Here is a 26,114-nt window from a genome sequence, read left to right on the forward strand (position 1 = left end):
TCCAAAGTGTTTTAATCGCTTTCTTTGCAACTCTTTCTCTTTCTCCCTTATTCTTGTGGCTATGAGGTTTTTTCCCTCCTTCTGTTTTTCTGACAGCTGCTGACTTAAGCTGAGTCAATATTTAGTCCAACAGCAGGAATTAATTTTATTTGATTAGTGAAAACTTGGCTCAGATTTTCTGGTGCTGGGTCAAGCACCTTACAGAGGTGATGAGTGGTTCTCAGAGTACTGAGGAGAGCAGGGTTATCAACCACCCCTAATTTTATAGATAATCCATAAAGGAGAGATTGGCCTGGTCTGAAGAATATATTGGGCAACATCTTTGTGACCACTCCATCTGTTTTGCATCATTCTGGTAGCAGCAACCAGTGTTAAAGCTGGCTTAATTGTCCTCTGGAGGATTCCCCCAGGGTAAGTGAATCTTTGGGTGGTACAGAACCACCATAGCAGCTCTCTTGCTAGCCGTGGTGCCAGAGGGCCTGTCTGCAGGAATTGCAGGGCAGGTGCGTGGTCAGGGCATACCTATGCCAACAAGCCCAAAAGGCCAGAATAACTTGGGAATTCTGGGGAGTTTTGAGGCTTCTCTAGTTAATGCCAGCATTCTGGGCCTGTGTAAGTTGGTCTCAGGATTCAGAAGCAACAAACAGACTACCCATCACTACCCCTTCCCCGCTCTGTATTTGCATGAAGCGTAGCACAGCTGTTTTTCTGTAACTCCCGTTAGTATGTGGGGCCTGGTCTCTCTCCGTTCCCACGCAAGCGAGATGAACAGATAGGACCTTGTTTGTTGAGCAGAGTGAAGGATGACAATTCTGTTTTATGACCTCTATCATGGTTTTGAATTTTTTTTATTCTACATCAGAACAAAACCCAACATTGTAAACATTTTTGCAAAAACAGAATTTTCTGAATGTTGTAGGCACTCTGTAACCTGGTAGTTAGCAGTCTGGCTTGGGATATGGGAAATCCAGTTCAAGACCCTGCTTGGCCAGATTCAGAGCAGAGTATTTTATGCCAGATCGTGCTGAGCAGGGATTACTCTGGCTTTCCTACATCCCAGGCCAGGGACCTAACCACCAGACTGTAGGGCATAAGTATCTCTCTTAAAACAAACAAAACAACTTTTGATGAAGACTTGATCAAAACCAAAATGTCTGTGCAAAATGTTTTGGCTTCAACAAAATTTCATTTAATTGACAATATTCCAGCGAGCTCCACTTGTTTGTCCCCGGGCAGGGCCACCCAGGGGGTGAGCAAGTGGGGCAATTTGCCCTGGGCCCCGCAGGGGCCCCCATGAGAGTTTTTCGGGGTCCCTGGAGTGGGGTCCTTCACTCGCTCCGGGGGCCCCGGAAAACTCTCACGGGGCCCAGGCCCCCGGAGCTTCTTGCGCTCCGGGTCTTCGGCGGTAATTCGGCGGCGGGGGTCCTTCTGCTCTGGGACCCGCGGCCGAAGTGCCATGAAGACCCACGGCAGAGGGTCCTTCCTCCCTAGGACCCGCTGCTGAAATACCGGGTCTTCAGCGGCAATTTGGCAGCAGGGTGCCCCAGCAGCCGAAGACCCCAGACCCCCTGAATCCTCTGGGCAGCCCTGGTCCAGAGTTGAGGAATTTTTTTTAAAAAAAAAATAATTTGGAAAAAATGGGGGAGGGGGAAATAATATTTTGCAGAACACTTTTTTTGGCAGAGCCCACCTAACCCTTTCCTCAGAGGAGTGACACTCGCTAACTGTGTGGAGTGTTTCAAACATTGCCCACCTGCTACTCTGACATTTTTGTCCTTTAACAATGTATACAGAAGTAGCTACGGTCACATGATACAGTATAATGTCATCTAATGTGTTTATGAGAGAACATTTTCTTTGTCTCAAAGAAACTGTAGCAAGTTAAGGGCCCAGATCCAGAGCTCATTGAATGGAAAGAGTGATTGGATTTGTCCCTAGAAGTTACATGCCATAAATGTCTGTTCATGGGAATAGTTGTCTAAAATTTAAAAATCACATCAAATCCATTCAAGCAGTTTTGGGTTTTTTTAAATGAAGTTTTGTGAAAATGTTGAAGCCTGTCAATGAAGTGCACACAGGAAATAACTCTGTAAACCATGCAAGCTTGATGGACCTAATCCTGCAATCCCATTGTATGCTGAAGTTGCATTGAGCTCAGAGGAAATTCTGCATGCAGAGGGCTTGCAGGATTGTCAAAAGGGTGCCCAGTTGATGGTACATAACTGCAGATGCATTGTTAGGAACTGGTCTCACTTTGGAAAGTCAGCATGAAGCACTTGAAGAATAACAAATAAAAACATAAGAAAAAAACAGAGAAACTCCAGTGAAACTAAGGCCCTGCTCCTGCACAAACTAACCTTACGCACATGAACCGTTCCACTGGGGCTATTCACAGGTGTAAAGCTACGAACAAGTGTGCGCAAGATTGGTGTCTAAAATTTTTGTCTATGGCCCTCTTCCGCTGTGACCAAAAAAATCAGCTGTATAAATTTTGTAATATCTGCTCAGGTTTTGGGGCTTTGCAAGATGGTTGTGTGACCCATGCTGTACATACCTGGGAACCAGGCTTTTTCACCTGAATTTTTGAGGCTTCATTAATACAGCGCTAGTTCTGTTGCATGCTGTGAAAATAGCTGTGGGCAGAGAAGCATGGTGACTGACTGTAGCTGATGTGTTCATATTCCTGTTTCTTGCAACTTTTAGTTGACTTCTTAACTAGAACTGTGTGAAAGTTTAACATCTCGGGGGGAATTTTGCATGAAGATTTTCTTCCTTTGTCTTTCCATTCCATTTTGTTACTTAGGAATGTCTTTTCTTCATGAAATTTCCAATTTTCACTTTTAACATATTCAGAAATCAAAATGCACGTTTTTCAGTCTGAATAGATTTCCATTGAAAATGTGTCAAAATTTATCTGTTCGGAGGTTGCATTTTTCTTTCCAAAATAGGTACCTTTTTAACTTGAAATGATCCAACATTTAAGTGAAAGCATGACATTTTCCTGTTTTATACTTCCGCCTCATGAAGACTGATCACTTGAAATTAAATTTTAAAAGCTTTATTTAAGCCTTTTGGATTCTCCTATTCCCCGCCCCATATTTTCACAAGATTCTCGTTTATAAAAAGTGTTCAACTTCAATAGAAGGGATCCCCTATTGAATGTAACTCCATTAGCAATGTGAATAACCTCAAAACACAGTCTCTGCTACATGCATGCAGCTGTGGTGTATTTGGCATAAAGCAGTAGGATTGATAACCTGAGCTTTGAAAAGCCTTTAATGAGCAGGAAGGCTGAATCTCTTTCTTGTTCTGTTAGACAGGGGTTTCAAGCCATTAAATGTGAAGTTCATTATCTAACCTCTACTGGCTTTGCTATCTAATCAGTTCTGTCCACCCCATGTCCTTGATGAACACATCACTCACTGTGAATTCAAAAGGGAAATAAAAAAGCTACCTCTAATTTTCTTGAGCTGCTATACAGCAACAGGAAACCCTAACATAAAATGTCCTCAGTCAAAATACTGAAGCACAGTGCTACATAAACTTGCTTTTGGAAGAAAAGTTTTTAAATGAGCCTTTGAGCCGTTCCTAAAGAGAGTAGGAAAAGGCAGCTTTCTTGGTGTATGTGAGACTCTGAATGATCTAACTGCTTCTTCTTGTAGATATTAATGAATGCGTCACAGAAGGGCACACCTGTAAGCGAGGAGAACACTGTATTAACACAGTTGGATCATTTACGTGTCTCCAAGAACTCAACTGTCAGCCAGGCTATGAATTTAAGGATGGCGAATGTGTTGGTAAGGCAAGCACTTTTCAGTCTTTCGTTATGTTTGCTGCTTAACTCTTCTCATGTAAGACCAGGGCTTCATGCCCTGACTGAAGTTATCCGAATCTGGCTGGTAGATATTTATTTTTTGGCATCTGCTTATCTTTTGCAAGCTGCTAACGTCTAATTAGTTGTAATTATTCGAAGGGGAGTAAAGGAGGAGGGATATGAATAATTTTTATGGTTGCTACTTAATGTTAAATAGATGAGAGAGAAACAGATCACCAAAAGATTGTTTATGTCAAAGAGGCAGGTAAAGCCAATTTCCCAAAATGCTTTGGGTTTTTTTAAACTGCTGTTCCTAAAACAGTTTCATCCCATGGTTTGTAATGGAAATATTGCTGTGTTGCCCCATAGCCTGGGGTCCTTGTTGTATCCTCCCACAGGAAAACCTCTGGGAGGAGGATGGGAAGGAAAACACAGTGAGCGAAATTTTTCCAGGGGTGCGGGTGGGACAGGGCAGAGTTAATTACACCCCCAAAGACATAGATGGTCAGACCACACCTTACAGATCCCCTGAGATGCATAGGGTGTCTGTGCGCTAACTGCTAGTCCCCTATGGCTCTCCAATGGAACCAGATTATTAGGGACTTCTCAGCTAAAGGCTGCCCCTGGCTGGCATCTCCAAGAAAGTGCAGTCCCCAACACTCAGGGGGCTCCAGAAGAAACTTAATATCTTAACTGACGAGTTGATAGAACTGTGGAAGGGATTTTAAAACCTCATGGTTCAAGGCTTAAGCAAGCCTCTGTTAGGGATCAGGATGAGTCTTCCATGGGGAAAGATTATCCCACTTCTGCCTACTGTGGGGTTCTAGCACCTTTCACTGATGTATCTGGTGCTGGTCACAGTCAGAGACAGTATACTGGACTAGATGGACCATGAGCCTGATCCAGTATGGCAATTCCGATGTTAATGGAGCCTCTGGCTGTATTCAGTTTTTTTGGAGCATTTTCCATGGGGGTGAGAATGATTCGGGTTCTTCTCCTTCCTGCTCCTTGTCCAACCCTATATATGGTGGCCCAGACCAATGGAAGCTCCACTAGAGGCCCAGGTCAATGGAGACAGTGCAGCACAGGTGGCTGGTGTGTGTGTGTATGTGAGAGAGAGAGAGAGAGAAAGAAAGATGTGGGGGATCCCTTTCTCCTCAATGCAAGAAAGTAGGAGCTGTGTCCCCACCAGTGTTCCCTCTAATTTTCCCCCCACATGTGAGGAATGAATTTTGTTATGTACACCAATATGGAGGTGATGTGTGACACATCATCTTCATATCAGTGCACTTAACAAAATTCATGGGGTGGAGGTGGGGCTGAGAGGTTCAGAGTGTAGAGGGTGCTCAGGGCTGGGGCAGAGGGTTGAGGTGCAGGGGTGTGAGGGCTCTGGGGTGGGGCAGGGGATGAGGGGCTCAGGGCTGGGGCAGAGGGTTGGAGTGCCAGCTCTGGGGGTGGGGCTGGAGATGAGGGGCTCAGGGTTGAGGCAGAGGGGTGGGGTGGCTGTGAGGGTGAGGGCTCTGGCTGGGAGGGTGCAGGCTCTGGGGTGGGGATGAGGGATTTGAGGTGCAAGCTGCCCCAGGGCTATGACAGGGAGTGAGGACTCCCTGCAGCAGCACTTGGGCTTGCGGGGAGAAGCGCCTCTCCCTGCTGTGGCAGCTCTGAGGTTGGGGCCATGGGATAGATGCCTCTCCCACAGATGCAGCATGTCTGGGGCTGGGTTTGGGCTGGGGGAGGGGCGCCCCTCTCCTGGCCTTGGTACATTGGGGGCGGGGCTAGGTTGGGGCTGGAAGAGGAGCATCTCTCCCCCAGCCATGGCAGGTCCTGGCTGAGTGGTTCCCTGAGTGCTTGCACCACGCTTAATAGGCTGGCTTACAGGGAACTTAGGTCCCCACTCCATTTTTACTCCTGTAATTTCCCAATGACTTGAATAGCAGCTGGTCTTAGTATAGACCTGAGAATTTGGCACATAGAAAACATTTTAAGTGAGTAGTAACTGAATTCCTATGCTGTAAGTGAACCAGATATTTAACTGTAGGTAGCATATGTTTGAAAAGTCTTAATAAGGGCTAGATTGTGGAGTCCTTGCTCACCTCCAGGGAGCCTGTTTGGTCCTAGCATTTATTAGCCTTATAAATTAGTTACTATTTATTTATATGACTTCATAATGGTTTATAGAATATATAAAGCAAGTTTTTAAGTGGCCCTTTAAATGTGACCCCCAAAGGCTAAAATTTCAGCATCTCTGTAAGAATTAATGTCTAGATCAGGTGTAGGCAACCTATGGCACACATGCCGAAGGCAGCACGTGAGCTGATTTTCAGTGGCACTCACACTGCCCGGCTCCTGGTCACTGGTCCAGGGGGCTCTGGATTTTAATTTAATTTTAAATGAAGCTTCTTAAACATTTAAAAAACCGTATTTACTTTGCATAAAACAATAGTTTAGTTATATATTATAGACTTATGGAAAGAGACCTTCTAAAAATGTTAAAATGTATTACTGGCACACGGAACCTTAAATTAGAGTGAATACATGAAGACTCGGCACACTGCTTCTGAAAGGTTGCCAACCCCTGCTGTAGATATTGCTACAGCTACTTTGTTTTGGCAGTTAGTTTTATGCTATGAGATACTGAATCACCATTGTTTTTTTTTTTGATACCTCATCTTCTCTCCCTGGTAGAAAAACTTGACAACACAGTACCTTCTGGAAGATTGACAACTTTAACGTGTGGGAGAGACAAGATGGTATGGTAATGCTTTTTATTGAACCAACTTCTGTTGGTGTAAGATATAGAATTTCTAGCTACACAGAGCCCTTCTTCAGGTCTGGGGAAGGACCTGACGAATAGCTCTGTGTAGTGTGAAAGCTTGTACCTTCCACCAACAGAAGTTGGTCCAGTAAAAGATATTGCCTCACCCTCATATCCTGGGATAAACACAGCTACAACAACACTGCAAACAACTTTAACATACATCTCTTGCTGATACTTACAGCTGGGAGAATGCCTCCAAAGGTTCTGCAGGCTTTCTCCTACTTAAAACGTTGATTTTGTGTTTGTGCCTCTTTTTGCGCTTTCCTGGCACTATTCTCGCAAATGAGTTCACCAATAGGAATCTTCACAGAAACAGCAAATTATAAGCTAATATTAGAAAATACTCACCAAAAATGAGTTTTAAGCTTGTGAATGTGAGTGTTTACACCAGAAACCTCATTACACTCATCCAGTCAGGGAAATGAAACAATGCCATGAGATCTCTATCCAGTCAAAACTGACCAACACAGCTTGAATTTTGAAGATTGAAATCTCACAAGAAATTGCTAATAAACAGACCAGAAGTTAAATGTGGAAACTATTTGGCAAATCACGTCAGATAAGTAATAAATTGGAGAAAATTGTTAGCTGCTCATAGACCGCAAAAGGCAGCAATAAATTATTGGCTATTTCTTATTTGTTCAGTTGTGTCACATACACACTCTCTCTTTCTCTCTCACACACACATGCACGCATACTGCAATCCTGCCAATGAAATCAATGGGAATTTTGCCACTGACTTCAGAAGTGTCAAGATTTTAGCTATAGTTTTTATTCTGTAAGAAGCAGAATGTCCATCTTGCTTTAGAAATGGAGCTACTAGTCAACACAAAACATACACTACATCAGTGTTTCTGTGGGTCTCTGGACCCCGATCCTGAAATAGGATCTACACTGGTGACTTCAGTGGGACTCTGGAGATCGTGGGGCCTACCTGCATAGATCTCATTGCAGAAATGGAGCCTAAAAAAAATGCAGCTGCAAGATTCTGAAGCCTATCCATGGGCAGGAGCAAACAACTGTACTCACTGATTTTGCAAGCACATTTTTAGAGGCCTTTTGAAAATCTAATACTTCATAACCACATTTCTGAAAAAGAGAAGAAAAGGAAATGAGTTACAAATTATTTAATAGGATTAGAAAAAATATGGCAGAATTGATCACATTGTTTCTTTATCTTTATTAATAGACATTGATGAATGTGTGAGAGGAACTCATAGTTGTCAAGTAAACTTTGTATGTCAGAATACAAAGGGATCATTCTATTGTGAATCAAAGCAGCGATGCATGGAAGGATTTTTACAAGACCCGGAGGGCAATTGTGTCGGTAAGTGTGATTACAGCAATACATTTCTTATGTGTGCAGTAGCACTAAACAGACTCCTGATACTGTTACACTGTTCAGTGGCTGTGCGCAGGTCATGTTTGATGTTCTTTAAATTTCCACTGAATTTTACCCAAATGTTGCTGCTCTTTTAAAAATGTTATATATTGGATTTGCATACCGTGAAGTTTTAAAATGCAGTCATGACTGATTCTCATCAGCCCCTACATAGATTGCATAATAAATCATAATCAAAATGAGGGAAAAGAAGTGACCGTTGGAACAGAAAGAAGCAGATTCATTGAACAGCTAATACTAATACACTTTCTCTTCCACAGATATTAATGAATGCACTTCACTTCCTGAGCCATGCAAGCCTGGATTCAACTGTATCAATACTGTTGGATCATACACTTGTCAGAGAAACCTGTTAATGTGCAGCAGAGGCTATCATTCCAGCGAGGATGGATCTCGATGTATCGGTAAGGATCAGACTCCCATCTGCAATTGGGTGCTCTGCTAGAGGAAAAAGCTTATTTCAGTTCCAAAATAGTTTTAGAAAACTTTCAATTGTTATAACTGCATTCCAGGAGTAGGAGAGTTTAAAGATTGGCTTGATGATGATGTGGTCAGTGCTTACTATGTTATGTTATATTATGTCAGGGGTCGGCAGCCTTTCCAAAGTGGTGTGCCAAGTCTTCTTCATTTATTCACTCTAATTTAAGGTTTCGCGTGCCAGTAATACATTTTAATGTTTTTAGAAGGTCTCTTTCTATAAGTCTATAATATATAACTAAACTATTGTTGTATGTAAAATAAATAAGGTTTTGAAAACATTTAAGAAACTTCATTTAAAATTAAATTAAAATGCAGAGCCCCCCGGACTGATGGCAAGGACCTGGGCAGTGTGAGTGCCACTGAAAATCAGCTTGTGTGCCACCTTCGGCACCCGTACCATAGGTTGCCTACCCCTGTATTGTGTTAATGCCTGAATACTGTATTTAGTTCCTTTTGATGACCTTGGATTTGGTTGCATCTTGTACCTACTAACTTTCATTCTAAATTCTGTCTGACTCAGTGGTTAGTCCCAACCTGACAATCAAAAGCTTCAGACTCTGTTATTTCATAGTATCTCACTGTGGATGGATATGGTCTCGAGTAATAACATACTGCATAAGAGAGATCCTGTGAGTGCATTCATCAGAAAATATAAATGGGCAGATAGTCTTTACAGCAGTGCAAATGAAATTCCTGGTTATTTTTCTGTTGTCCAAATTCTCAGAATAAGTCCAAGTCCTGACTTCTTTGTTTAAAGAAGAAGTGCACATATACTCAGGGCCAGATTCTCTGTTGTGCTGCACCTTGTGTAGTCACTTCCACCGGTACAAAGTGGGTGTACAGTGGTATCCAATCAGATTTGTAGGATTTTACACTTATTTTTGCATTAAGTTATTGGTGTAAATGACATGAGATGCAAGAGAACAAAGACAGGCGTACAGAGTTCAAACAGGAGTGAAGTTGTGTCTTTATGAATTAAATATATTTTGTAAATGTAGAAAATAGGAAACTATATTTGGAAAGAAATGATCCAGTAAATCCAAATGCTGTTTGCTGACCAATACTACAAATATCCATTGATTATCCTTACAGTGAACAGAGAATGTGAAAAGAACAAAATCAGCCTTTCTGTGAATTTAGGGGAAGGGATGGAAAGAGTAAAGTCCCATTCATTTATTTTCTGACTTTGCTCATAGTTAATGGTTTAATAAACTACAAAAGACAAAGAGGCTAAACAAGAAAAAGGCCCATAGCAGAGAGCAGTGGTGTGGGTACAGGACACATGTAAGATGAGCTTCCCACCTTCAGCATTACACATTATCTGATGTTACCACCACATATCTCACTTCTCCATTACTATCCGCAGAGTGTCGCAGACCTCTTAACTCCTCCAGGTGGGGAGATGGGCAAGTTTTGGACTCAGCCTATAGACTGGGACTATTAAAAATAACTAGATAATGATAAGGTTAAGAACGCTTGCTGGTACAATTGTAAAGGGGGATGAGTTGGCTGATCTTAATCAAGAGATGCACTCATCTTTCATCCATTATCATTTAGCAAGCAGGGAGATACCCCAATGGACACACAGAGAAAATAAATGCTCCTGTCCCTCGCAATGGAAAGCATCAACACTCTAGGATGGATCCTCAGCTAGTGTAAATCAGTGTTACTTCACTGAGGTCAACAAAGCTGTTTCAACTTATACCAGCTGAGGCTCTTTCCTGGCACTAGTCATTGGGACCATGAAAGCTAGTATCAAAACAGGACAAAGCCTTTTCACACCCTGGATTAGAACAACATATCATTTTTCTGCAGAGTGACAGCCTATGGCAAGCAGCTCCAAAGTCCCAGCATTAGTTTAAAAGGTCTTTGTTTTAAGACCAGTATCAAAGTTGACTTGTGATGGCTAGTGTTTCTCTATCTTTTGAGTTTTCAAACTGCTGGCCTGAGAAAAATGGGTCGTTTTCTTTTCTTTTTTCCTTTTTTTTAAGGAGGAAAAACACATTACTCATACATGGCTGGGTTGTGTGGTTATGGGGATGAGATAATGTAATTCTTGCAATTACAGATGTTTCTCCACATTTTTAATTTAAATGATTGGCACAGTTTTTAGGTCCAGGTACAAGAAAATTCTTATGGTAGCTTGCCACATCTAGAGAGTGTAGGAATCTGCTTTTCTGTTTGGTTTAGGGAAAGAAATGTTTCATATTAATATGACCTATGCCACATGCAAGCTCTCTGCCTCCGGCTATGTGAGGTGTGCCTCTGTTTTCAGTCTAAATGTTTTAGTATGGTTGCTTTAAATAAGGAAAGAGTATGTAGAAGAAAAAAGAAAACCATGTGGTTCCAATTTCCCCTTTCTATGATAAAATCTATTTCTTCAGGGCATTGTGATGGTTAATAGGACTTCAGATTAACTCATAGTAATAGAAATAGATCATCTGGACATGTTTCTGCAGCAGAACTGAGCCTGTGTGGTCGTCTTCCTCTGTTTAGAGACTTCATCCTGAATGTGTTCATTCTTTCTAATTCACCAGATCAGTTACTGGCAACCACCTCCTTACATTTCATTGAAAAGTATTGTAACTATCTTGAAATACACACCTCAGACTGAAAAAAGTCCTAGACCGAATTAAGGGCAGGGGCTTCTACACTGGAATATACAGTTTCTCACAAATGAATGAAATAATGGCACAAATGAATTCACTGCAAATAAAATTGCCAATTTGCTGATTTAAATCTGTATTAAAAACTCCCTTTTCCTAATGCTTGCTGTGCTCTTAAAGAAAGTGGAGAGGCAGCGTTTCAGCAAAAATCTTTCCCCCTTCCAGGAATTCTTTCCTGGATAGGCTTTTCTGCAAATCTAGTGCCTGTAGTCATTAGAAACGTGTGGCTCTGTGCTAAATAAGAACAGAACCAAACATGAAGCCACATCTCTTACCACATCCAAACCAATATGAAGTCTGCATAAATAACCCTTGTTTTCTCTTGGCTCCCAAGAGACCTACCACAGCAAGCATCCATGCAGAGGCTCAGAAAATGTCCATTTTTTTTTCCTAAGGAGATTTGCTATCTCCACATTTTAAAGAGCTGGGTGGAGGGGGACCATCCATTCTTGTGTCCTTCTGGAGAAGTCCCAGAATCTATGAATTTGCATAGGGCAGCCAACCAGAGCACAGCAAAGAGCGTTTCAGATCTTAGACTGCCCTCTGAGATGATGTTAAACAAAGCTAGCCATATTGGTTGTTGGGGAGAGGGAGTTAGGATGCCAGAGGAATTGAAGAGGTGGATATGGAGGAGGGGGAAGGATCTGATGGGATGGGAAGAGGCAGAATTCAAAAGGTTGAGATAATCAATAAGCTCTTTAAATGTTGGAGTGTTATCCAAACCAAACTGCTGAACCTTGTCCATCCTAGAGGAGAACAAACAGATGTCTGTTTGATATGACTTCATCTTTACTTGCATTGTCAGTCCTATCAGCCTTTATTAAATAGACTCTTATCCTCATCTTGGAACAGAATGGGAGCAGGGGAGAGACCGAGATTAGTGACCTGTAAATTGGGAAGGGGTGGGAGGTGTATCAGGAGTGGATTTTGGATCAGACGGGGATGGAAAATGGGAGAATGTCAAGGATTGCTTTGGGTCATAGGAGAGAGAAGGATCGGGTTGGGGAAAGAGAAGAATGTAGAAAATGGAACAAGAGTTAACAATGCAAGTAGAGGTGGGAATTTATCTGAACCAGAAATTAGGTCTGGCTTGGCTCAGGAGATGAGCAGAAGTTTGAGCTGGTTCTTATTTTGCTCTGACTGATTTGCTATAACATACTGACTTGTAATATCAACATGAATTGATATAGCAACATCGGAGAATGTCAGTATAAAATGCTATTGATAAATAGGTTTAAATGGCATCGTTTTCACATAGTAACCAGAAATTTTGCTTAGAGCTAAATGTGGGGTAACATGGGAGGTATTCATGGTGTTTGCAAGCATTGCTTTCTTTTCAAACAATGTATTATTTCGCAAACGTTTGATTTAGAGGAGCCTGGCCATACATGAAGCCACCTGTGAGAATAACAGAGCAGAAAAAAATGATTATTTTTTCCTGACACAGTTAACAGTGTTTCCGTTCCTTTTTATTCTTTTACTTGAAACTTCTCTTGGTGTGGCATTTCTTAAACTATGTCATTTAGTGAATGTCCACCACTTTCGCCTCTCATATTTAAAGTAATTGATGTTTTTTCCTGCTATAGATGTTGATGAATGTCAGACAGGCATACATCGCTGTGGAGAGGGACAGATTTGTCATAATCTGCCTGGAGCTTATCGCTGTGACTGCAAGATGGGCTATCAGTATGATGCATTCAACAGAGCCTGCATTGGTATGTAAGGCACAGAGCAACCAGAAACTACTGATTGAGCCTTCACAGTATTTAACGCTGTTGTTTAGTGTGTCGTTATTAGTTCTGCTCTACAGTAGCTCAAAATAGATGATAGAATTGCTTCCCCAACTACCTTCATTCATTGTGACCAACCTCCACCATTCTTCTGTATCATTATGGAGCACATGTTCTCAGTTTAGCTCAATGGTAGGTTATTGATTGAGGTCATCTGCACAGTACTTTTGTCTGGGTTAAATATCTTCTGCTGCAGAATGTACCTTTCTGAAAATCTTCACATACACTGGGATAAAGCTGTTTATATTTTATCATCACTGTATGCCGATTAGAGTACAAAGCCAGACAATATAAAAAATCAAGGTTGCAGCATTTCACACAGTACAGATCGATCTCTGGCATCTTTAAAATATCCTTCCATGTCTCTCTCGAATCCTGTGTTTTCCCATTGTTTGCTTGTTTTGATGACAGATATAAATGAGTGCTGGAATTACCCAGGACGGCTGTGTCAGCACACCTGTGAGAACACTCCTGGGTCCTACCGTTGCTCTTGTTCATCTGGATTCCGCTTGGCCTATGATGGGAAGCACTGTGAAGGTACCGGACTGCTTTCCTTTCCTTTTAGGACAAAGTCTGCATTGGAGGAAGAAAGACTATAGGAAAGGAAGTTTGAGTGGCATTTGATATAAGAACCCATGATTCATGAATGCTCTGAGGCTTTGTAAACACTAAAATTTCACATTGCAAGCATCCTTAGAATGGCTCTCAAACTGCAATGTAGTTAAGGTATTTATTAAACTTGCAATATGTATGTAAAGCTTCTCCAGCATCATTACATCCCATACACTCTATCACCAGGGGTGGTAGGCAAGGCAGGTCATTTCTACTAAACAAGAAATGAAATGCTGAAAAGCCATTATATGAGATGACATAGAGCGCCTCTTTCTTGTGGCTTTCACCTTTTTCTCTCTGTTCTTTCCCCCACCTTGTCAACTTCTTTCATAGCTGTGTCCTCCGTCTTTGTGGTTACAATATTTGCAGGTAAAGAAGCAAACTGACTTGCAGTTGTGAATCTGCCTTTGTTTTTTAGCAGCTGTGCTTCCCAACTGCCCAGTAGCAGTTTTCATACTATTTCAGGTAGTTTCAGTAACTTTCACATTATGATCTGGGAACAAGTAGCAGCACAAGAGACCGGGAATATCATGTTTCTAATGCATTCTGAGAAACTCTTCTAGACTGACTGAGCAGGAAAGTAGGTATATCTCCAGTAGTTGTGCATGAGCTTGACACATTGTGTTTATAGAGCTAATCTTTTCAGTTAGAGTTATGCAAATAACTGATTTTTTTTTCAGTTTGATGACTGAACTGCAAAAAATGTTGCAGGTCAACACAAAAGAAAATTGTTTCATCAAACTGAAAAAGTGAAAAACAAAATTCTCTTCAGGTCAGACTAAATATTTTGTTTGACTTGTAGAGTCTAACTGATGGATTGATGTGTTGATTATTTTTGTAGGTAGCAGTAGCTGATAAAAGTTCAGTATCCTGAGTGGCTACAGCCTCAGGAAGATTATTATCAATGTTATTATAATGGGGGACCCAGGGAGCACACAAGAAGTTGCTAATTATCACAGGTCCACTTATTAACAAATCCACTTAGCTGATGAATAATCCCACAACCACTGAAATACAGCCGTAGATAGAAAGAGAGTACAAAGTGTTTAGCCCTCTGACTGGTATCACTCACATCTCCTACTGGGGAGCCCGAGAGTCTCAGTAATCATCTTACTCCTGCTCATCATCACCATCTTCACCAGTGGGTGTCATCCAGGTGACTCTCAAGACATGCAGACTGGGACACAACTTTTATTATGTCTTATACTAACTCCCACTGGCGTTTATACCATTTATGAAGGTTTCAACCCAGTTTTCGTTATCTGTACTTTCACTCTCCACTAAATCTGGGGTGCCCCATTTTTCATAGGCTAACTTTCCCCTTCTACTCATTAACATTTTTGTCCCTCAACCACCGTAACGACTTGTGGATAGCACAGTGCTGTCACCCTATAGCTGCAAAAATCCCCAAAATATTACAACCAGTTTTAACTGGCATCTTACAGTGTTAGCAGATACATTTCAATATATTTTTTCCCAAACATCAGCACTTAGCACAATTTCCCATTCAAGGTTATTCATCAGTCAACTAGTTGACGTGAGGCCCTGTTTGGGCTAAGCTAAATATCTTACTGGCCTAAGTCCAGTAAGCCCCATATTACAACATTAATTAATACTTATATTTCACCTCTATATCCTGGTATAGCTGCTATATTTTATTCTTTGCTACAGAGACAAACTTAAATATTTCATTTTCTTTTCGGGGTTTTTAACTTTTTAAAAATAACATAAAAGCAAAATTCAAAAGGAAAAGCCATTTCAAATAGAAAATTTGAAACGCTTCATTCTGAAAATGTCAGAATGTAATGTTTTGATTTTTTTCACAACTTTTTGTGATTTGTCTGTTTCAGATGAAACAATTCAAAAAAATAAAAATTTTCTTCCAGAATTTTTTGGATCATTTGAAACTTCCAAATTTTCATCAAAACAAAAAAATTCAAATTGAATCAAAATAGAAAGGTTTTGGTTTCCATTTTCTGATCTCCTCCCTCTCCCCACTTCTTTTCCTTAATCCTTCTTTTCCAGAGGAGAAAAGGGGGAATAAAAGGAGAGGGGAGAAAAAACCAAAAGAAATGAAAACTTAACTCTTTTTGTTTAGATTTAAATCAAAATATATCAAAACAAAGAATTGTGCAATGACAAAACATTGAAAATTATTTCATTCCTTTGAATTATTTTTATTTATTTATTTTGCAGAAACTAATTGGCCTTTTTTCACCAACTCTAATGTATTAATTATATATTATTATGGAAGTGCTATAGTTCCTCACGCAATTATGGAATAATCTGCTCACAGGAGAAATTTTCCTGTAGCCCTCTTTGCTAGTGATTGGCTTATGGCCAAATCTGGTTCTAGCTGCTGTCAGAGGCAGGAAACTGTAGTAGATATTGTTCTGCTCCAGTGTAGCAATACCTTTGTTTATTTTTGGATACAGATGTGAATGAATGTGACAGCACTCCATGCAGTCAAGAGTGTGCCAATGTCTATGGTTCCTATCAGTGTTACTGCAGGCAAGGGTACCAGCTAGCAGAAGACGGCCATTCTTGTAAAGGTACGGATGCTGTTCATGTCGTTTGTACTTTTTGTACATTGCAGGGAGTGTCTAAGGCTCTGAATTTTATGCCCTGCTTCAGTGGCCGCAAAGGGTTGTTCTAGCCACTGGCAGTTATTGGAGTGTAGCAGTGCACTGGGCATGCCTCCAGTGCTGGGGGCTGTGAGAAGGGGGTGGCATAAGGCCAGAAACAATGTACCTATGTATCCTATTGGAGAATTCCTGTGCAAAGGGAAATCTCAGCCGCCCACTTAGAGCAGATTTAAGTCTGCTTTGCTCCACCAGAGCAATACAAATCAGACTTCACAGGAGCCAGGATGTATAGCCTAGGTTTGCTGTAGGAACCTGTGCGTGACTGAAGAAACTAGTGAGATTATTGCCTCACAGTGGCAAGAGACTGAAGTCTGAGCAAGACAAGTACGAGGTTTTAGTCGGGCTGCTTTTCTGAAACTTTATCATCCAAACAGTGGCTCTCCAGCTTTCCAGACTACCGTACCCCTTTCAGGAGTCTGATTTGTCTTGCAAGTTTCACCTAAAAACTACTTGCTTTCAAAATCGGACTACAATGTCACAGCACACTATTACCAAAAAATTGATTACCAGTACTTTCTCATTTTTACCACATAAATACAAAATAAATGGATTGGAATATAAATATTGTATACTTATATTTCAGTGTGAGACGTGAGCCTATTTTTCACTTGTGAGTCTTGTCTGAAGCCCGAGCCTTGGCAGTGGGGATGAAACATGTAACTTAGCTTCGCTGGGCCCCCTGTGGAACTCAGTTATCCTGCTTGCCACCTCCTAATGCCGGCCCTCCACTTATGACTAATGCTATGATACTTTCACAGAGGTTGCGGAAGTGACTCCGTGATTCCGTGACTTTCCACGACCTCCGTGACTTCCACAGCGGCTAGTGCAGCTGACTTCAGGGCCATCCGAGCAGCTGGTCCCACGGACTGCCTAAGCAGCGGTCTTGGGGGCAGCCCCAGGGAGCGCCCAAGCAGCAGTCTGGGGGCTGCCCCAGAGCCAACTGCACAGGCCACTGCTCGGGCGGCTCCGTGCAGCTGGCTCTGGGGACCGCCAAAACAGTTGCTGGTGTGGCTAGCTCTGAAGAGTGCCTGAGCAGTGGTCCTGGGGATGCCCTGGGGACCTCCTGAACAGCAGCTGTCCTGGGGCGGCTGGAACAGTGGCCCAGGGCACCCAGAGGCTGTCCAGAGAGCGGTTCCCGGGAGCAGCAGCCAGCGGGCAGTCAACCCCCGTTTATAGCTTTACTCATAGCCCCCCTAAAACTGTCCTGTGACACCCCCCCCCAAGAACTGAAACCTCCAAGTTGAGAAACACTGATCTAGATGAGTTGCGTACCCCAAGGAAGACCTCTGAGTACCCCCAGGGGTACACATACTCCCTGGTTGAGAACCACTGATCTAAAACCTCTGCAGTACCATAGCTGAGTTTAAGGCCTGCTCTGACTTCCACTGGCTGTAATGGTCCCCTTGGAGCTGTTATGCTATTGTGGATCACCAAAGTTCATCATATTTTGGTCATTCCCCCAGCTTGCTCTGACACCAAACTGCACCAGAAGTCAGGAGCAGGTGATGTATAGACAGTTTCCAGCTGCACCTATAGGACAGCTTTCTGGGTTGCTCTGTGCTGTCTGAGAGGATGAAGGATCTGAGCCTTTGGGTTTTGTTTGCTAAACAGGTGTTTAAAAAACAGACACCTGACAAATACTTGGGAGAGAATCTCTTTTTGTTTATGAAGCAGTCAAACACCTGATTCCTTCTGTTAAGGTCTGAAAAAGCTCCCCTAAAAGTTCTAGAAGAATTCTGAATTTGGAAAGCTACAGGAGAGTATAAACCCAGACATATGCTTCGTTTACTGCTGCTCTGCATTACTTTTAAGTTGTCAGATAGTAATTTTCAAACATGTAAGGGGAGAGCAAGGGGGGAGCTTTGCACTGAGCGCTTCATAAAACACCATAAACGCCCCTACAGCAAAGTCAGACTTTCAGAGTTGGGTGCTTGTTAAATAAAACCTATTACAGGTGAGATGAGGGATTTCATCTGACGTCATCTGTATCAGAGCCATCGGAATTTCCTTGTGTTCCATTTTCTCTTCGTTTACATCTGTCACTTTTCTAATGCTTTTGTAATCATTTAATTCCAGATATTGATGAGTGCACACAAAGTGCGGGTATTCTTTGCACTTTCCGCTGTGTGAATGTTCCTGGTAGTTACCAATGTGCTTGTCCTGAGCAGGGATATACTATGGCAGCAAATGGAAGAACGTGTCGAGGTGAGAATAAGATTAAGGGACTGGAAAGATTGTATCTTGTTGTCAGTTCTGGATATGATCTAGAACTTTAGGGTTATCCAGTCAAACCTCTATTTTATACAACGATCACCATAAAATAGTAACACGTGGCAATAGTTGCCACATATCGGTATCAAAGGGGTCAGTTTTCCCCCTATATTTGGAGTAAGAAATAACTATGTATTAACTATTTAATCCACTTTTTAATGGAAATCACTGTATTGTACAACTTGAGGTAAACATTTTCACTTAGGTACCTAAAGTTATACAGGCAGGATAAATCCATATTTAATCACCTAAGTAAGTGGGCTGATTTTCAGAGGTTATGAACCCCCAAATCTCTAACTTCAATGGAAGTTGTGGGAGCTCAATGCTTCTGAAAATTAGGAGACCAAATTCAGAAGACTAAATATGGACTTAAGGGCCTAATTACAAGGCATACACGTTTGAAAATGTTGGCCTAAGAGCTTGTCTACACTGGCAATTAACAGCGCTGCAACTTCCCCACTCAGGGGTGTGAAAAAACATTGCCCTGAGTGCAGCAAGTTGCAGCGCTGTAAAGCGCCAGTATAAACAGTGCCCCGGTGCTGGGAGCTACGTCCCTCATTGAGGTTGTTTTTCTGGAGCACTAGGAGAGCCCTCTCCCAGCACTGTGCCGTGACCACACAAGGCATGTTAAAGTGCTACCAGTATAGCCTAGCATTTAGTAAACAATAAGATATAAACCACACTGGACTAAATACTCCCATAAAATCACAGCAATGTATTTAAGATGGCTAATGTTTTCACTTGCAGCGCAGCTGTACATGTTTGAAGTTAAAATCCTCCATTTCGAAAGATGAGCTTGTCATGTAATGATGTTTGAAGAGCTGATTACTTATCACCCTGTATGCATTAGAGTGGTCAGTTACACTAGCTATCAGGCATTTACTGTGCTCCTAGTTTTTCAGGGCATCTTCACACTTTTTAGTTGCACAACTCAACTCTTGGGTTCTGATTCTTCTCACCAATAAAACTCGGGCATAACTCCTCTGACTTCAGTGGAGTTAGAATGTGTAAAAACATGTATGAGCTCTTTCATGGAAGTCAGAGGAAACATTTATTTTGCCCACCTACAGTAGCTTTAATGATCCTCTCTCCATTTCTGTTATGTGCAGACGACATGATCTGAGGCTGCCTGTATAACAGCTGCTATCGTTGTGAATTCTGGAATTTGAACCAGGTTACTTCAGACTTAATAGTATGAGTCACTACTGCTGAGCTGAATAGCCAGGCTCTCTGTAGCTCAGAGCTCTAAGAGACCCATACCCTCTGTGGCTCAGGCATAGAAGGGTATGCGTAACACACACTGACCAGTGAGTTACACTTGCAGTTGTCACCCTCTTTTCAACTGCACCCTCTTTCAACCTTCACAGCAGGAGCCCAGCATTGTGTGGATTTCCCACTGAGTGAACTATATAGTGATATTTTCAAGGAAAATTTTTCAAGGTTCTCCAAAAAATGTATTCTCTTTATTTTCAGCTGTACAACCACATATCTACATTGATGTTTGGAAAAATATGCATGTAGAGGCCATCATATATTCTTCTTCGAGTGATTGTTCATGTGCATTCCAAGCAGGTGTGTGTGCATGCCAGCCGGAAGATTTTCCCTTAGCAGGGTCCGTAGGGTCAGCCCTGGCGGCCCCTGCAGTGGCGCCTCCATGGCATCCTATATAGAGGCCCGCCAATCCTCCACCCCCCTCAGTTCCATCTTGCCACTGATGATGGCCAGCTGGAACTTTGCTCGCTCTTGCAGCAAGCCTAGCAGTGTCTTGTCTAAGTGTACATAGTTGTTTCCTCTCTCATAGTTTAGAGTTAGTGTTAGTTGTAGATAGTTAATAGTTGTTGGGGGGCTTCCCCCCCAATGGACTCGTTGCCCCTCTGGGGCATGCCCAGGTCCCCAGAGTTTAAATTCTGCACAGACTGCGGGAAGTTTATGCCAAAGGGTGACCCGCACTTGTCCTGCTTGAGGTGCCTCAAGGAGAGCCACCAAAGAGACCGTGCACTATCTGCAGGGGATTCCGTCCCAGGACTTTTAAGGATAGAGAGCAGAGACTCAGAGTGCTCCTGATGAAGGTGGCCTTATGGCCACACTCGGACCCTGAGCATGCCAGTCTGCCGCCCAGCACCTCATCCTCAGTGCGCAGCTCTCCGGCACCGCTAACAAGACAGGAGGCCCAGTCTAAGACCTCTAAGTCCCAGTACCGGAGAGAATTGGAACACAGAAAATCGGCTTCCATACAGCACCGATCACCATCTCTGGTGCCTGCGAAAAAGAAGAGGCCAGTGAGGGACCAATCACCCCACAGGACCTTAAAAGGCTGGCGGCGTCCATGACTGCGATGGGACAAGCCAAGCCACAACCACATCCTCCCAAGGTCCCGTTGACTCCCGCCCCAGTGGGGGTGCAGTAGAGTCTGGACCACTCTAGATCCCCAGAGCTCAGCAAGGATGTGTGTCTTCCATTGACGCCGGAGACATTCAAGGTGGCCTCTAACTTATTAAGCCTCCTGGTGCTGGCCTCTCCACGCTGTTGGAAAGAGCCGCCAGACACGGCCCAATCCAAGGTACAAGCCGGCCATGATGTCACCCCAGTCCATGCCCTGTGCTGCACCGGCGGCACCGACACAAAGAGCGTGCTCCCTGGCCTTGCGACACCGCTCCCTGGCAACAGGGGGCACTGCTCCCCGTTGGTCCTCCTATTCGGAGACATCGGACTCGGAGGTAGAATCCTACCATTCCAGTAGATCGAGGAGCAGGAGGTCGGCTTCCCAGGCAAGCCAAAGACTTTACCTAGCACAGTGTCAGCAACAGTGGCAACCACCCTCCCAGTGGCCGTACTGGACTCCCTGGGCCTACCATCAGTCCCTGGGACAGGCGCACGGCACGCACTCCAGGTGTGTGTCAGTCTCCTCGACGTTGGTGACTCTGGCACAAATGCCTCCAGCACCACTGTCCGACAGAAGTGTGCCACAACAGAACCTGGCACCACCTAGTCAGACACAGGCACTGACAGGGATCATGTTTCCAACACCGCAGGCACCGCCCAGCATGCCTCGTCGTTCAGCATTGACCCTGGTACCGGCCGCGGTGCCGCATCCTACATCCACACCGGCCTTGCAACCAGAGTACCGTGTGCCGCAGAACCCTGGAGAGGCTGTGGGTACAGAGGAAGGCCCTTTGCAGGTGATCTCCTCCTCTTTCTCGATGGATGAGGTGGTTGTGGGAACTTGAGCAACACCGACCCTAGAGGACAACCGAGTGCTTCGGCAGCTACTTAAGCGTGCCGCTCAGAGCCTGGCGATCCAAGCGGAGGAGATTAAGGTGGATGTAGATCCGATAGTGGACATCCTGGCCCCCTCAGGCCCATCTAGGGTTGCCCTACCATTGATCAAAACGATAGCTGATACGTCCCGCACCTTGCGGCAGACACTAGCTTTGTTGGCCCCTACGGCCAAAAAGACAGAGAGGCGCTACTTTGTACCCTATAAGGGCCATGAGCACCTAAATAACCACCCTCCCCCAGACCCTCTGGTTGTGGATGCAGCCAACTAGAGGGAGCGTCAGGGGTTCCAAGGGTCTACACCAAAGAACAGGGAGGCCAAGAAGTTAGACCTCTTTGGTAGAAAGGTGTACTGAACGGGGGGTCTGTAACTACGTATAGCCAACCAACAGGCTATAGTGAGCCGGTATGGCCATAACATGTGCTTGGCCTTGTCCAAGTTCGCTGAACTCTTTCCCCAGGAATTGCAAACAGAATTTTCTGCTCTGGTAGAGGAGGTGAAGCTAATTTCCCGGGCATCCCTCCAAGCGGTCCTGGATGCAGCAGGTGCAGCCTCCCGCACGCTGGCAACCGAGCTGGTCATGCGGCGGGGAGCCTGGCTTCAGGTCTCAGGCCTTCCACATGAGGTCCAACAGACCATCCAGGACCTCCCCTTCGAGGGGCCCATGCTCTTCTCCAAGAAGATGGGCAAGAAGCTCCATAGCCTAAAGGACTCAAGGGCTACTTTACGCTCGCTAGGCCTGCACACCACAGCCACCCAACGCAGGCAATTCAGGCTGAAGCCGGCTCCACAACTGTACTAGCCCCAGAATCTCCTGGAGCCCTCACATAGGCAAAGCAGAAATGACAGAAAGAGGCAACAACAGCCCTCCAGCCAGTTGTCCAGTCAGCCACAGTCTCCGTCGGGGCCTAGACCCCAAATCTGATGGTGTGGTCAAGGGCAACCTACCAGTCAGGACTCTGGATCCTACTAACTCTACCTTTTCATCACATCTGTCCCCCTTCTATCGTGCCTGGTCAAGAATCACATCAGACAGTTGGGTGCTCCGCACGGTAGAGAGGGGATATTCTACCCAATTCTCCTCCCCACGCCTCACCAGCCCTTCTCCCTGTCCCTCTTCAGGGACCCCTCTCATGAGCAACTTCTAATTCAGGAAGTGCTGTCCCTCCTTGTAGTGGGGCAGTGGAGGAAGTTTCTTAGGAACTCTTGGGCAGGGGTTTTTACTCCCTGTATTTCCTAATACCGAAGGCGAAAGGGGGCCTCAGACCCATTCTGAACTTGCGGCGTCTGAACAAGTTTGTAAAGAAGCTCAAGTTTCATATGGTATCCCTGTCCTTCATCATCCCCTCCATGGATCCAGGAGACTGGTACGCCGCCCTCGACTTGAAGGATGCATACTTCCATATCACAATAATCCCTCAGCAGAGATGTTATCTCAGGTTCGTAGTGGGCAACACCCATCTCTATTTCACAGTCCTGCCTTTTGGCCCGTCAGTGGCCCCAAGGATCTTCACAAAGTGCATGGCAGTTGTGGCAGCTTTCTTGCACAAGCACGGAATTCAAGTGTTTCCCTACCTGGACGATTGGCTCATCAAGGGCCTTGCCAAGGCACAGGTGGAGGCTCAGGTGGTCTTTATCAGACAGATCTTCCTCGAGCTTGGTCTCCTGTTGAATGAGGCCAAGTCTACCCTGTCTCCTGTCCAACGGAGAGAGTTCATAGGGGCAGTTTTGGACTCAACACAGGCCAGAGCATACCTACCGGAGACCAGGTTAGGGTCCATGTCTGATATCATCCTCGGTCTCCGTCGTCTCCCAACCACCACAGCGAGGAACTGCCTCAAGTTGCTGGGACATATGGCTGCGTGCACCTATGTAGTGAGCCACGCCAGGCTCAGGCTGCGCCCTCTTTAGTCCTGGTAGCGACTGTGTACCGACCAACCAGGGACACACTGGATTCAGTGGTGACGCTTCCTCGAGCGGTGCTGGATTCCCCAGTGATGGCTCGACCCACGGTTGATCTGTACGGGAGTACCCTTCACCAGCCCTCAGCCATCCCTTTCCTTGGTGACAGATGCGTCAGATCTGGGGTGGGGAGTGCATCTTGGGAATCTCAGGACTCAAGTCCTTTGGTCCCCAGAGGACCTCTCCTTGCACATCAATGTCGGGGAGCTATGGGCTGTTCACTTTGCCTGCCTCACTTTCAAATCTCGCTTGGTAGGTAGGTGTGTCGCAGTTCTCACGGACAATGTTCTATATCAATAAACAGGGGTGCGCACACCTCTCCCCTGTGCCGGGAAGCCCTCACGTTATGAGACTTTTGCATACAGAACACAATTCACCTAATGGCATCCTACCTCCTGGGGGTGCAGAACGGCCTGGCGGATGCCCTCAGCCACGAGTGGTCCCTTTGCTGAGACGTGGCATGCTCAATCTTCCATCTCTGGGGTTATCCCCAGATAGACCTATTTGCCTCAAGGGACAACAGGAAGTGTTGACAGTTCTGCTCCCTCATGGGGCGCAGTCCAGGGTCTCTAACAGATGCCTTCCTCCTCTCATGGGAAGGTGGCCTGCCTTGTGCCTTCCCTCCATCCCCATAGTCCACAGGGTACTTCTCAAGATACGCAGGGGTCATGCTCATATCATACTGATCGCGCTGGCTGGTTGCTGATGCACATGTCCATACAGGCACCACTAACATTGCCTTTCTCCCGGACCTGATCATGCAGGATTGGGGCCACCTCTGCCACCCAAACCTGGAGTCCCTCGACCTCACAGCCTGGATGCTCCATGGCTAAACCCAGTGGAAATGCAATGCTCACAGCAGGTCAGACAAATCCTCCTCGGTAGCAGAAAACCATCCACCAGGGCCACATATATGGCCAAGTGGAAACCTTTTTACATCTTGGCTGAACAGCAGGGACAGGCTCCATTGCTTGCTCCGATCCCTCTCTTGATTGCCTACTCCAGTTGAGAGAGCGAGGACTTTCCCTCTCTTTGGTTCGGGTCCACTTAGTGGCCATCTCCGCATTCCACCCAGAAGCTGAAGGTGGTTCAGTCTTCGCAAACCCATTGGTTTTTTGCTTTCTCAAGGGCCTGGATAGTCTGTTCCCGCATACTCGACAACCAGTCCTGGCTTGGGACCTTAATTTGGTCGTCTCCACCCTCACAGGGCCCCCTTTCGAGCCACCGGCTATGTGCTCGTTGCTATATCTCTCCTATAAGGTTGCATTCCTCATGGCTATTACCTTGGCCGGGAGGGTATGGGAACTCAGAGCGCTGACGTCCGAGCCTCCATACCCTGTATTCCACAAAGACAAAGTCCAACTCAAGCCACACCCAGCATTCCTTCCTAAGGTGGTCTCCCAATTCCACATGGGTCAGGACATTTTTCTCCCTGTGTTCTACCCTAAGCCATACTCCTCCAATGCAGAGCGTAGGCTGCATTCCCTGGATGTTCTCAGGGCCCTGTCATTCTATACTGAACGAACTAAACCGTTCAGGAAATCCACCCAACTCTTTGTAGCTGTGGCCAACAGGATGAAGGGGCTTCCCATGTCTTCACAGTGTATCTCCTTGTGGATCACGGCTTGCATCCGCAAATGCTACAGTCAGGCCAAGGTGCCTGCCCCGCCAATCACAGCCCACTCCACAAGGGCACAGGCCTCCTCGGCGCCGTTCCTGACTCAGGTCTCAACACAGGAGATATTCAGGGCTGCCATGTAGTCCTCAATCCACACATTCTTCAAGATTTGTTGTTCCTATCCATTCCAATACCCATCGTCCTGCCTCTCTGTCAGAGTGCCGGCAAGAAGGAACTGAGGGGGTGGAGGGTCGGTGAGCCCCTATATAGGGCGCCATGGAGGCACCACTCCAGGAGGCGCCAGGGCCAACCCTACAGATGCTGCTAAGGGAAAATCTTCCCGCTGGCGTGCACGTGGCGCACACATACCTACTTGAAATGGACATGAACAACACATCTCGAAGAACAAGAGTTACAAAAAGGAGAGTAACCGGTTTTTTTGTGCGTATAAACTGGCACTTAACCATGCAGCAGAAGTAACTGTGTGACAAGGTGCTTGTTTTCTTGCACAGATGCACACATGATGATTGCATGAGCAAATGCAGATTTCTGAACAATGCCAAGTGGGCGCTATCATAAGCCTAACTCCCAAATCTGGACCTTAGCGTCCAGAAATCTGGGTACCTAGCATGAACCCTTCTAAGCTTAATTACCAGCTTAGCTTTGATCTCGCTGCCACCATCCAAAAATTCCAGGGTTTTGGCCCCCTCTGGTCTCCCCAAAACCTTCCCTGGAGGGACCCCAAGACCCAGAGACTCT

At 44.8% G+C, this 26,114-nt stretch overlaps 1 protein-coding gene across 2 annotated transcripts in view; it reads left to right on the forward strand.

Moving 5' to 3' along the window:
* Nucleotides 1–26,114, forward strand: part of FBLN2 (fibulin 2) — a 185,095-nt gene that overhangs the window by 152,307 nt on the left and 6,674 nt on the right. For both annotated transcript variants that reach the window (XM_075073117.1, XM_075073116.1), the window contains exons 10-16: nucleotides 3,663–3,797; nucleotides 7,822–7,959; nucleotides 8,295–8,438; nucleotides 12,767–12,895; nucleotides 13,382–13,507; nucleotides 16,018–16,134; nucleotides 18,304–18,432. In XM_075073117.1, the coding sequence (XP_074929218.1) occupies nucleotides 3,663–3,797; nucleotides 7,822–7,959; nucleotides 8,295–8,438; nucleotides 12,767–12,895; nucleotides 13,382–13,507; nucleotides 16,018–16,134; nucleotides 18,304–18,432 (918 nt within the window). The remainder of the gene's footprint in view (nucleotides 1–3,662; nucleotides 3,798–7,821; nucleotides 7,960–8,294; nucleotides 8,439–12,766; nucleotides 12,896–13,381; nucleotides 13,508–16,017; nucleotides 16,135–18,303; nucleotides 18,433–26,114) is intronic.

Source organism: Chelonoidis abingdonii, chromosome 17, assembly GCF_003597395.2.
Source record: "Chelonoidis abingdonii isolate Lonesome George chromosome 17, CheloAbing_2.0, whole genome shotgun sequence".
Lineage (NCBI taxonomy): Eukaryota > Metazoa > Chordata > Testudines > Testudinidae > Chelonoidis > Chelonoidis abingdonii.